The 13,567-nt window shown below is 43.1% G+C and overlaps 1 protein-coding gene across 2 annotated transcripts in view; it reads right to left on the bottom strand.

The window, feature by feature from the left end:
* The window catches only part of atp8b2 (ATPase phospholipid transporting 8B2), a 60,331-nt gene that overhangs the window by 8,281 nt on the left and 38,483 nt on the right, over positions 1-13,567 (bottom strand). For both annotated transcript variants that reach the window (XM_067448812.1, XM_067448811.1), the window contains exons 17-23: positions 12,258-12,422; positions 12,048-12,159; positions 11,853-11,958; positions 11,522-11,750; positions 8,836-9,019; positions 211-434; positions 41-124 (exon numbers count right to left, since the gene is read on the bottom strand). In XM_067448812.1, coding sequence (XP_067304913.1) covers positions 41-124; positions 211-434; positions 8,836-9,019; positions 11,522-11,750; positions 11,853-11,958; positions 12,048-12,159; positions 12,258-12,422 — 1,104 coding nt within the window. The remainder of the gene's footprint in view (positions 1-40; positions 125-210; positions 435-8,835; positions 9,020-11,521; positions 11,751-11,852; positions 11,959-12,047; positions 12,160-12,257; positions 12,423-13,567) is intronic.

Here is a 13,567-nt window from a genome sequence, read left to right as displayed (position 1 = left end):
CAAAAATTAGCATTTTTTTATGTATGTTTTCTTATCTTACCTGATCAAAGATGCCCATGGCCAACACAGGCAGGGATGTGTATACGATATTGTAGAGAGTGATGAAGTATTGGTCGTACACAGTCTAAAATCAAATAAATCATAGTAATAAGAGGTTAAGACATCACCTCAAGAATATATTTTTTTTGATCCTCAGAATGAATCTCTCACCTGAGCTGAGAAACCACAGAAGAACCCGAACCAGAAGTGCACCATAGTGAAGGCGAAGTTCTTGTAGAAGAAGTAACAGAGAAAACGGCACATGCGCAGATAGGACCAGCGTCCGTGTACCAGCAAAAGACGCTGCAGGAAGCGGAACTGGGAAAATGAGTAGTCTGATGCTAGCACGGCCTGGATCCCCTCCTGACCGCTGATTCCCACGCCAATGTGAGCCGCTACAGAAGGAGAAAACACACTTCATTCAGATAATGCCGTTCAGTTTAATATTTGATCTTACTTGAGGGGTTTTCAGTTGGATTTAGATGGTAATTTGGGAGTTCAGTATAACAAGTCACTGCCATTATCAAGCTTGGAAGAGCCAGTTTTTTTTTTTATGTAACTCCAATTTTATTCGTCTGAAAGAAAAATGTAATTTATATACACCTAGGATGACGTCGCCGACGTGATGACGTCATCAACCGGAGACTATAAAAGGTCCGCGAACACAAACAGGAACTAGCTTCTGATAAAGCCTGAAGTAAGTGATCACGGACACGCCGGGAGTATGGCAGAGCGACGCAGCGTCTCGTTCCCTCAGGGAACTAGGGTTACATACGTAACCTGAGACGTTCCCTTTCGGGGAACTCGAGCTGCGTCGAAACGCTGTGAGAACGCTTATACCCACATCGCCATAGGACCAAGTGCCTCGTATGTGTGAAGCCGAAGCGCACACGGTTACGAGAGTACCTGTGCCCCAACTGTAGATGCCAGGTCTAGTTCATAGAACCTGACGAAAGTTAAAGGAGACGACCATCCGGCCGCGTTTACAAATATCGTGGAGGGAAGCCCCCGACAAAAGTGCTTAAGAAGCAGCCATACCCCTGGTTGAATGCGTCCGGACAGCCAGTGGAGACTGCTGCCCGGCCGCCTCATAAGCAAGTGAGATGGCCTCGACCACTCACTTGCTCATCCTCTGCTTAGATACTGGGGCCCCTTCTTAGGGGGCCCGAAACAGACAAACAGCTGATCAGTTTTCCTCCACAGGGCAGCTCTGTGGACATAGTATCTAGTGCTCTAACAGGGCACAGCAGATTATTCTTCCTGGTCTGACGTCGTGAAAGGAGGAGGACAGAATGCTTGAAGAGTAATGGGGCCCCGTGGGCTCGTAGGAACCTTGGGGACATAACCCGGCCTGGGATGAGAAAACCCCGGCGCAAACTCTAGACATGAGGGCCCTACAGACAGGGACTGAATATCTCTTATTCTTTTGAGAGATGAAATAGCCAAAAGGAATATAGTCCTGAGGTGAGGAACTTATCCGACACCTCCTACATGGGTTCAAACGGAGGCTCGGACAAGCCCCGCAAAACACAGGCTAAGTCCCATGCTGGGACCCTCGAGTGCATAACAGGCCTCAACCTTAAAGTGCCACGGAGGAAACGTGTAATCAGAGGGTGTCTTCCCAAGACACTCCACCCAAAGGGACGTGGACGGCACCCAAGGCCGCCACGTACGCCTCTATTGTGGAGGGGGTCAACCCTGCCGAGAACCTTGCCTGCAGAAACTCCAGCACTGTACCAACCGGGCAGTTAACTGGGTCCCACTGGCGTTCTCTGCACCATGCTGAGAAAAGTTTCCCTTTCAGAGCGTACAGTTTCCTCGTGGACGGAGCTCTGGAGTGAAGGATGGTCTCTACGACCTCGGCCGAGAGACCTTCCTCTATGAGCCTAGCCCCCTCAGAGGCCAGGCCCACAGTTTCCACATCTCTGGGCGTGGGTGCAGGAATCTCCCGCCCGCCTGAGAGAGTAGATCCCTCCTGGTCGGAATCTCCATCGGAGAGCCTTCCAGGAAAGATATCAGGTCCGAAAACCATACTCGGGTCGGCCAGTACGGAGCCACTAGGAGTAACTGGGCCCCGTCCCGGCGTACCCTCACCAGAACTCCTGGAAGCAAGACAATCGGGGGGAAGGCGTACAGAGGTAGCCTCGGCCACCCCTGTACCATGGCATCCAACCCCAGCGGGGCTGGATGGGTCAGAGAAACCACTGCGGGCAGTGAGAACTCTCCGCCGAAGCAAATAGCTCCCATATACCTTCCATAGGAGCTCCACCACTTCTGGGTGGAGTCTCCATTCCCCGGGCCTCGGCCCCTGCCTCGACAGGCTGTCTGCTTCCTGATTCAGGACCCCCGGGATATATACTGCTCTGACTGACAGCAATTTCCCTTGGGCCCACAGGAGGATCCGATGTGCCAATTGTCCAACGGACGGGACCTCAGACCCCCCTGGTGATTTATATAGACGACCACCAATGTGTTGTCTGCACATGGTGGCCCCTTGAGGTCGGGCAGGAACTGTTTCAATGCAAGAAACACTGCGAGCATCTCTAGCCGATTTACGTGCCAGTGCCGCTGATGTTCCTGCCATAGACCCTGGGATGAGCGACCACTCATGGTCGCCCCCCCAGCCCGTGAGAGAGGCATCTGTCGTTAGCGTTACGCGACGAACATGAGCCCCCAACACGGGACCCTGAGATAAAAACCCCGGGTTTTTCCACATGACCAGAGCACGTAGGCATCGCCGCGTGACTTTGATCGTGCGGAGCGGATTTCCCCTCGGGGAGAACCCTTTTGTTTTGAGCCACCACTGCAGTGGCCTCATGTACAGTAGGCCAAAAGATATCACGTTGGACGCTGCTGCCATGAGACCTAACAGTTTCTGGAACCGTTTCACAGTGACGGCTCGGCCTAGCTTCTGTTCTTTGGCGGCTGCCAGGATCGATGCTATGCGTGTTGGCGATAATTGCGCCCGCATAATTACCGAGTCCCAGTTCACACCTAGAAAAGTGGTTCTCTGAGCCGGAGAAAGCACACTCTTCTTGGCGTTCAGCCTCAACCCCAGCTTCGACATATGGGCGAGAACAGCATCTCGATGCTGAACCGCCATCTGCTCTGTATTCGCTAGAATCAGCCAGTCGTCGATATAGTTCAGTATGCGGATGCCCTGTAGACGCAGCGGCGCCAGAGCTGCATCCACACACTTGGTGAACGTGCGGGGTGACAGTGCTAGACCGAAGGGAAGTACACGATATTGGTATGCCTCTCCCCCGAAGGCAAACCTCAGGAACTTCCTGTGATGTGGAAGGATGGAGACATGAAAATACGCATCTTTGAGGTCTATGGTGACAAACCAATCCTCCGATTTGACCTGCGCTACAATCTGTCTGAGTGTAAGCATCTTGAATTTGAGCTTGGCCACCGAGCGATTCAATAGCCGCAGATCTAATATCGGGCGTAAGCCCCCATCCTTCTTCAGCACGATGAAGTAACGGCTGTAAAAGCCAGACTCCCTGCTGGGAGGGGGAACCCTCTCTATAGCCCCTTTTTGCAGGAGTGTCTCTACTTCCTGTGCCATTACCAGAGCCTGCTCCGGGCCCACCTCTGTAGGTAGGACACCGCAGAAAGGAGGTGGCCGACTTCTGAACTGAATGGCGTACCCCTTTTCTATTATCTGCAGGACCCACTGAGATATATTTGATAGACGTTTCCACTCGTCTAGAAAATCTACTAAGGGAACCAGCCTCTCGAGGCTGGCCTCTGGTTGTATTTTGAGCAACAAGCACAGTGCCCTGAAGCGGCGGACCGGCAGGGAACGACTGACTTGAGTGCTCGGGAGCCCCCCGAAGGGGGAGCGGACCACCCTCGAGTGGCCCGCGGGGACCGTCTGCGCCCCGACATTGCGGCGGGGTTGGCAGCGCGGCCCCCAGAGGGCGCTGCAGGACAACGGGTACCGTAGGCAGAGGTAAACACCGTTTCCCTTCGGAGGGGACTACCCTCAGCGTCCTTTTGTTTCCCCTGCCCTCCGAGGAGGGGGCGGACCACCCTCAGGTGGCCCGCGGAGACCCTCTGCGCCCCGACATTGCGGCGGGGTTGGCAGCGCGGCCCCTTGAGGGTACCGAAGGAAGACGGGTACCGTATGCTGAGGTAAGCACCGTCTTCCCACGGAGGGGAAACTAAGGGAACCAGCCTCTCGAGGCTGGCCTCTGGTGTAATTTGAGCAGCGAGTGCAGTGCCCTGAAACGGCGAACCGGCAGGGAACACCTGACCTGACTGCACGCATGCCCTCCGAGGAGGGGGCGGACCACCCTCGGGTGGCCCGCGGAGACCCTCTGCGCCCTGACATTGCGGCGGGGTTAGCAGCGCGGCCCCCTGTGGGCACCGAAGGAAGACGGGTACCGTGTGCTGAGGTAAGCACCGATTTCCTTCGGAGGGGAAATGCCAGGGACGATGCAGCTGAAGGCGAGAGATAGCTCGCAAGCGTCTCTTCGATCTTCGGCATCGCCCCATAACCATAGTGTCTCAGCCCAAATATATTACTATATGCAGATGTATGTGGGCTGAACACTCTATATGATACTGCTTGTTTCCTCCATGACCTAGACACCTCGGTGTGCAGGTCAGGGAAGAATGGCAGGACGTTGATGCTTTGCACGAGAGGGCAGGAATCGCTCATCTAATTTCGTTCTCTCTGATTTCGATGGGATTCAGATATTTCAGCCAGCCAGTCATTTCTTATTTTTATATTTAACCTGGCCACAGCTCTCGTGAGAACCTCAACTCACTAGCGGGTGACTGAAGTGGCGAGTCTTCAGTCGCGATGCTCTCAACGTCCACCTCCTCAGAGCTGGATAGTTGGAGCACCGGTGCCCCGCCCAGGGAGGAAGAGACCGCAGAGCGGGCTTCCAAACCCCGAGACGAGACACTGGACGATACAGGTGAGGGCTGAGATAAGGCTGGGCCCGTCTCAAACCCCTCTGTAAAGTCCATGTGTGAACCCCACGACTGAAGCCACCGCTCTGCCTCGGCAGCAGCGGGACCAGAGCCGCGGGGAACACGAGCCGAGGCACCCTCCTCGAAGAGTGCCCGGCGGGAGCGCAGCGTTCTCAGTGGCATACGCTCACAGTGCTCGCAAGCAGCCCCCTCGAGGGCTGCCTGGGCATGCTGCGCTCCCAAGCAGGCTACACAAAGAGAGTGTGTATCCCCGCTCGTGATGTAGCGTGGGCAGGGATGAACACACCTCTTAAAGCTGCTTTCACTCACCATTTTACTCTATCTATTTTATTTTCTCTTTGTTTGTTAATATATACTGCAATATTTAACAAAAGGGTGGAAAATCTCTGGATATAGACAGACAAAAACACCAAATAGACAGACAGGTTCACACAGATCGCTTGCTGAAGGCTCAGAAGCTAGTTCCTGTTTGTGTTCGCGGACCTTTTATAGTCTCCGGTTGATGACGTCATCACGTCGGCGACGTCATCACGTCGGCGACGATCGATCTTTTTTTCCGATGGAATGGTTCTACAGGCGCTTCACGACGCATTAACACAGAGGCGTTCTCACAGCGTTTCGACGCAGCTCGAGTTCCCCGAAAGGGAACTGGAATAGGGAGGGAAAATCTATATATTTCTACAATATGTCAGTGCAAGTTGCATTCAGTTAAGCGAAGCTCAAACATGCATTTTAGTCTGGGACTAGTCTTTCATTTTAAGATATGGAGACTTAAATGCAGAAATATCTATTTATACTTTGTGAGAAAAATATTAAACGTCATATTCAAAAATGTCTAATTAAATAATTGCCTTTTTTGTCATTGTACTATATCCAAAACAAATTTTTAAAATTATTAATCTGTATTTAATATATATATTCAGTATATACTTGAAAACATATAAAATATACACACATAAAGATAAATATTTTCAATTCAACTTTTTTGATAGGCATGTCAATTGTAATAAAATAATCATTTTATGAGAGTGTGGCAAGTAGGGCAGTGCCATTGAGCTGCCTGAGCAGAGTCTGCTGCCCTGGACACTCATTAACACTCGTACCACGGCCTTGCTCCGTTCCCACAGCTCTCTGCCCTGCCCTGCCCTGCTTGCCACAGAAAGATTTGAGCCAATATGTGGAATCAGTGATAAGCTACTATCCAATTCATTAAAAGTTGAGTAAAATAATGATTTACCTGAATCTCCCTTTTACTAAAACCATACATTTGGGAGAGTCCAAAGAGATATGAATCACTCTAAATAACATTAAAACCAGGGGAACAGTCATCAAAACACTGATTGACAAAGGTACTAGTTTGAAGAACAAATCTTTTTCAAATGACACTTGACTGCTACCCACCAGCAGAATCCCCTGAACACAACCACACCCATAGCATCAAACAAACAGAAGATAGAACGTTGCAAGAACGTGTGCGTGAGTGTGTGTGTGTGCTAATATAGTGAGTAGGGACAGAACAGGATGGTGCAAAGAGATTTAGACATACACCACATCCTCCTAATCTCGTTATCCATGTTCACAGCAGCCTTTTGAAATATAGTTGTGACACCGTGAGAGCCCAAGGACAAAGTTCTGAGATGTTTTTTCTCGGTCGAGGGAAGTAACACAACCACGTACAACAACAACAAACTAAACAGAAGGAACGAACATCACCAGTCTGGTTTCTCTGGGCAGAGGGCACCTTTGCATAATCTAAAAAAAAGGAACTCAAACACATTAAAAATGTGTTTTTCTTGACTGGTTTGTACTTACTAAAAATGTTAAGTTAAGATTCCATATTCTTTTGGTTACAAGAATTACCACAATTTTTTTTTTTGTTGAATTAAAACATTCACTGTACTTTATCTGTAATACGAGTCCAAGTGAACACAATTAAAAAGGAAAGTAATTCTTTACATTTATTAAGTATTCTTTACAGTCTACAAAATAAACTGAATAAACTAAAATTATACTAAATTATACAATTATACTAAATTATACTAATAATCGCAAATGGGGTATCTGCAGGTTTCACCAAGTCAAATTTAAGACTTTTTAAGACCATTATAAATAAAATTTAAGACCTATATTGCGCAATAAAAAAAACATGCATAGGAAATGCAGAATCACTCAATTACTTATTATACTTATTTGATTTATTTAAATTGAACCAAGTATTAGTAAATTTATTATTCTTAATCCACCAGGATTATATATATATATAATTATATAATTATATATATTTTTTTAATTAATAATTAAAAAATATATATAATTTTTTTTTTTTTTTGACCAAAATTATTTTTGATTTTGTGATGGTCACTTCCATATTGCAAACATTTTTATTTTATTAGGATGCAACATTGACCATATTATTATGTTAGATGCACAATAGTCACACATGGCAATAAAACTAACAAAATGCATGAATCTTGTTTGGTAGGACTATTACAAAAACAGAAAAGGCTAGTCCAGTGGTGTGCTATCTATCTTTAATAACACGATCGCTTGGGGTGGGAAATATGACCAACATCTTAAAAGTAAACCACAGCAATAAGCAATTGCTTAATATAAGTAAAACGTTTTCAAGTAATTACGTAATCAAGTAATCGGTAAGTAATAAAATATATAATTATAAACAAATGACAATAGGACAAATAAATACAACAATGCATATCTACAAAGAGGAACACTCCACCGTTTTTAGAAATAGGGCTTATTCAACTTCTTTAGACACTTAGATATGTGGGTAAAAGCATTTGTCTCTGTGCATGCATTGTTTTAGTTTGGCAGGGTCGCCGCTAGCTTAGCTTAAAATGCATTTCCCCACATATCTAAATGTAGCAAAGTTGAATAAGCCCTATTTCTAAAAAAGTTGGAGTGTTCCTTTAAGTGTAAGTGCTGTTTTCCCTGTTTGTGTTAAGCTATTAGTTTGCTTTCACTTTGAGAACTTATTAATGCGCAGATCCAGTACTTACTGACACGTCCCAAACTTTTTAACTCAATCAGGATATAGACATATGCATAATGTAATAGAATGCAATGCTTCTGCGAATTTAAGACTTTTTAAGGCCTTATATTTTGATTTTGAAATGTAATTTCAATTACTCAAAAAGTTACTGAACTAAAAAGTTCAGTAACTTTTTAATACTTTTTAAGACTCCGCGGGGACTCTGGAAAAGTTCTATGTGTGAGGTCAGTAAGAGTTTAAAAAAAGAAAGAAATTCTGCATGGATGCAAAAAATTGATCAAAAATGACAGTCAATATTTTTTCAAATAAATGCTGTTCTTTATATTCATCAAATAATCATTATGCAGTGCATCTGTTTAACAATAATATGAAATATTTTGCGATTGATGTTTTTCCTTTTTGCCATCAAAGCAATGAATTACATTTTAAATTATATTAAAATAAAAAAGATGTATTTAAAAATGTAATTATTTGTCAAAATATTACTGTTTTACTGTATCTTTATTACATATTAAGCCTTGTCGAGCATAAGAGACTTCTTTCAAAAACATTAAAGAATCTTAGCGACCCCAAACTTTATATAGTAGTGTATTTAAATGAATTACACAATTACGTTATATTACATTATTGAGATTTTGATGGTGACAGTTACAGTACATTGATTTGTAATGTATACAGAACATTTGTTATTTTTAGCCTTAACCAATCCTAGTAATTTGACCCAGAGAACGGTAATATTTGCACATCAAAAACAAATCAACTGTAAAAAAGAAAGTGTCTATGTCCTGGTGAAGACAACAAGTGCTGAACAATGCTGTTTGCATCTCTTTTTCTCTTACTCTTTATCATGCTGACATCATTGGCTCCATCTCCGATGGCGAGTGTGACCGCCTTCTTATGCCGTTTCACCAGCTCCACCACCAGAGCTTTCTGAAGAGGAGTCACTCTGCAGCAGATCACTGCTCGACAAGCACACGCCGTCTCCAAAAACTCACGCTCCATATCCGCTTCCAACGCATGAGCCTGGTCCAGAAAGACAAGAAAATATTTCTTAATATTCCTGTTGAAAAAATGGCTTATAACAGCCAAAGCCAGTTTGATGGTCCAGCTAAACCAGTAAACACCAACTTGGTCAAACCAGCTTAAAACAGCTAAAATATCTCTTCTACATAAACTGAAATGAATACCATTTATTTGATTTTTTTAAATGGAATTATTCATATCCTTTCTAAATTAAACCATTTTGTTTTGATAACTAAAACTATTTTTTTTGGGTAAATAAAGCTAATCTAAAATAAAACAAATATTAAATGAAAAACTTAAAACTTCTAGAAATGTTAAAACTATATGTAGAATAAAATTACTAAAACTGAAATATGTAAATTATACTGAAATAATTAAACATATAAAAAGAAAACTAATAAAAGTAACAAAAGCACATACAATTACTAAAATGTAAACAACAATTTTAATAGAATATATATATATATATATATATATATATATATATATATATATATATATATATATATATATATATATATATATATATATATATATATATATATATATATAAATATAAGCTACTTCAAAATAATAAATACTATAATAGTACATATGGGTAATATTGTAATATCATTGCGCCGCTGCCCCCATGGTACAGCAGCAAAGTTCCTTGATTATTATACACACTATAGACTTCACAACATGTAAATAGGAAAATGTTGGCATTATTTTGTCACTAATTGAGCAGTAGGCTAGATAGAGCAGTTTACCTCCAGTCTTTGTGCTAAGCTAGGCTAGCTGTTTGTGTGTCAGGCAGAGTTATGGTACTTGTACGTGTATGTACTTACTAAACTCTGAGGGATATGGTAAACTAAAGTCCCAAAAAGTCATAGACAGTAAATGAAATGGACACAGCGATCCCATAGACTTCAACGGCGGAAAATTAAGTCAATTAAAAGCACTCACTTCCTGATGGCTGAGCGTACTGCGCAGGCTCAGACTGAGCTTGACGACATAGATGTGATGTGAGCAACCTGTCTGACAGTTGTAAGTCTTCTAGTAGTTGTGGAAAGTGAAATCTGAATCATGTTGTTTAAATGTTTTGTCCCGTTGCTTTTGGCTCACTATGGGCTTCTCCCCATTCTTCTCCCTTGACTTTATCAGACTTTATGTCTCCACGTCCCCCCGACTGTCTCATAGACAGTAAAAGATTGCCTGCGAGCGTCTCCTCAGGTCCATACGGTAATTTCTCAACTGTGCGTTGGAGTCACGTTGGTTATGACGCAATTGTTATCTTATTTTATACAAAAACAGCTTCTACGGGGCAATAGTGTAAGATACAAGGTAATGAAGCCTTTTATGCATTGTCATGTTTTTTTAAATTATAAATAAACAATGGACAAATGGAGTCTTTAAACGCCTCAGATGTAAAGTTATTCACTGTCAAAGTGACTCAAAAATGAATGGGAGTCAATGGGATGCTAACAGCAGGTGAAGGCTTGGTTAGCAATGGCCGCCCCTATGGGTAGAACGCTTTCAGAGTGCTAGATTACCCCCTTGCAAAAAGTCAGTGTGTTCCTTTAAAAGATCCTGTAGCTCCCTCTAGTGTACAACATTATCACAACTTTCATCTTTCATTTTAAATAGCTAAACGTAATTTGCTGTTAGCCTCCCGCACAACATACATTTATGAAACTGAGAATGTTTGCCTTAATGGAAACCTGCTGCCCTAAATCAGAAAGAAATCTTATAGCTATTAAGAGTTAAACTCAAAAAGAAAACGTATCCTTTTAACATAAGAAAAGCAGCCAATAAAAATAAGGGTTTCAGAGAACCCGAGACGTAAGAAAGCCAGCAACTAATAGCAATTGTTAATACATTGCATAGGTTTTGGACCTGACCAGACTCGTGTGCATGAAGATTTCATCTTGCACGTATTCAGGTTGGCACGCAAGCACAGAACAGAACTGGCGCCTGTGGTCAGTTCTGCGCATCTGAGACCTGTCAGGACTCGCAGTTTTGTAATTTATCCTTGTAACATGCTGATTTCTGTCACTTTTTTGTGCTCGAGTTTGTGTTTTGCTATTTATGCAGGTTTATATTTTACATGCACGCTTTGTCACTGTGCTCACGCTGTTGTAATTCACTTGCACACTTGTTTTTTATGCACTTGTGCTGTTTTCTCCATTATTTAACACCATAAAAGGCAATGCTTTTGAATCAGTGCTGTAATGAGTAAAAAATAGAAAGGTGTAAAAAAAAGTCTATATTGTTGAAAATGTGCAAGGAAAGTCCACTGATGATTTGCCAGCGTAAGCCTGTATGTCCCCAATTTATCCCGTTTGTAATCATTTTCGCAGATCCCTGTGAACGGGGGATCGCTTTCACAATGCTGTCATCTGCATGTAAAAATGCAAAGAAAAAACTTTTTCTGTTTTAGCATATTGCTGCTTGTAAAGTACCTAAAACACTTATGTCTCATTCCGTCCTATTCCATTCCTGAATGCTACTCCTACCTACCAAACTGTGTCCACTGATGACGAGGGCAAACTCTCCACCGACTGACTCCAATAATGAGGAAGGCGGAGCCTGAGGAGGGGGGCATTTACTCTCATCGGGTATCCAGTTAGCAGCACCGCCACCTCCACATCCATTTCCAAAAGCACACGCCCCACCTAATCCCTGAGCTTCAACTTCCTTCCCTCCATCTCTGGTGCGTGCTGAGTCCAGCATTCGCTCTCTTGCTTTCCTAAAATAAAAAATAAAAATGCCTTCTGTGAAAAATTTACATCTATCATATTTCATGGATTGATGGCTGGTCGGACGGTTCGGGCAAACGTCAGCATTGTACCTCAGTTCTTCACGTACACTTTGGACAGTGTGTCCATTTACGATAAAGATCTCCGTCATGTTATCCGTCAGCATCTTACAGGAATAACCAATATTCACTGCAGTCTCTATCACAAAAGGAGAGAGAGACTCATTCGAGTTGCAATTTTGATAAGTAAATGATCCACAAGCCATTAGAATCCGATGCGGTTCTTACCCTGTTTGTCTCCAGTGAGCACCCAGACCTTGATGTTTGCCAGTGAGAGAATGGCAATGGTTTCAGGAACGCCCTCTTGCAGTTTATCTTCTATAGCCGTGGCCCCCAACAGCTATAACAAGTATTTAATAGTTGACATTATTCACCCAATAAAAAGAAAAAAAAATAGAATGGAAAACAAAATGAAAAGATTTGGACTCACAAACATACCATCATGTCCTGTTCGATCACCTCATAGGCAGCAGCCAGCCGGTCGTCCCTGCAGTCTGTGGCCTTATCAGCGCCACGGAAATGCTCTGACCACTCCTCCCACTGCTCCTCAGACAAATCCCGATAGGCCACTGCAAGCGTCCGTAACCCGTCACCTGCATACTCCTAAATAACACACATACACAAACCTCCCATATCAGCTTGAGGTGAATGTCACATTATAATAAAATTGAATCCATGTTTTTAGTTAGTTTTATTTTGTGTGTGTGTGAGAGAGAACCATTAGAGACTGTATATTAGATAAACCATTATCAACAATAAAAAACCTTTTTATAAACACTACCTTTTTTTCCCTTCTTTTTTTCACTACCTAAATGTTTGCTTCATTTCACTGCGGAATCATTTGTAAACAAGTCTCAGGTCGAGCTGGATTTGCAGACATATTGAGATTAAAACACAATGCTGTGCCTTCTATATTGGATCCGACAGGAATGGTGCAACACACTTATGTGAGTAAAACGTCTTTTTATATGTAATAGTAGTCTCGGGGCTATGTGTTTTCCAGACGGGCTACCAAAACGGAAGCCCGTCGGCAGGCTGGTAAATCTCAAATAGTGAAATAATCCTTTCTTGATCTGGGCGTGCACACATGCGTGTGTGTGTGTGAGTGTGCACGCACGTGCGGTTTGCGCATATATCCACCGATCGGGCGGGCCAAGTAATACAAAAATAATTTTCCAATCAATAGCAGGTGGATGAGAAATAAATAATTGTGTTTGTTTGATAAAGACATTTACAAGCCCTGTGGTCGAGAGAATCATTCTGGTTGCTGCTTTCAAAACAATCCCTCCCTCATGTAAAGTAAACTGACAGAGGAGTTGAAGCTCATTAAACGCTAATCTTATCAAATCCTATCCGTGGGCATTTACTTCCAAGTCTCCAGTGCAGCAAGGCCATGAAAAACCCAGCGTTTTGGAAAGAGCTTCAAAACCAGTGTAGAAAATTGCTTATTATTTATTAGTTATGATGTTTTTGAATGTAAAAACCACGCAAACGTCATTAGTTGACCTCAGACAACAGTATGAAAAAAATAAAAAATTTAAATATGTAATTTATTCCTGTGATGAGAAAGCTGGATTCTCAGCATCATTACGTCAGTTTTAAGTGTCACATGATCCTTCAGAAGTCATTCTAATATTTGTTGCTCAAAAAACATGTCTTATTATTATCAGGGTTGAAAACAGTTGTAATGCTTTATATATGCATGGAAACCGTGATATGATTTTCATTATTCTTTGATAAATAGACCT

This window comes from Pseudorasbora parva, chromosome 7 (genome assembly GCF_024679245.1).
Source record: "Pseudorasbora parva isolate DD20220531a chromosome 7, ASM2467924v1, whole genome shotgun sequence".
NCBI lineage: Eukaryota > Metazoa > Chordata > Actinopteri > Cypriniformes > Gobionidae > Pseudorasbora > Pseudorasbora parva.
The sequence above is the reverse complement of the archived record's forward strand: the minus strand, read 5'-3'. Positions and strand labels throughout refer to the sequence as shown.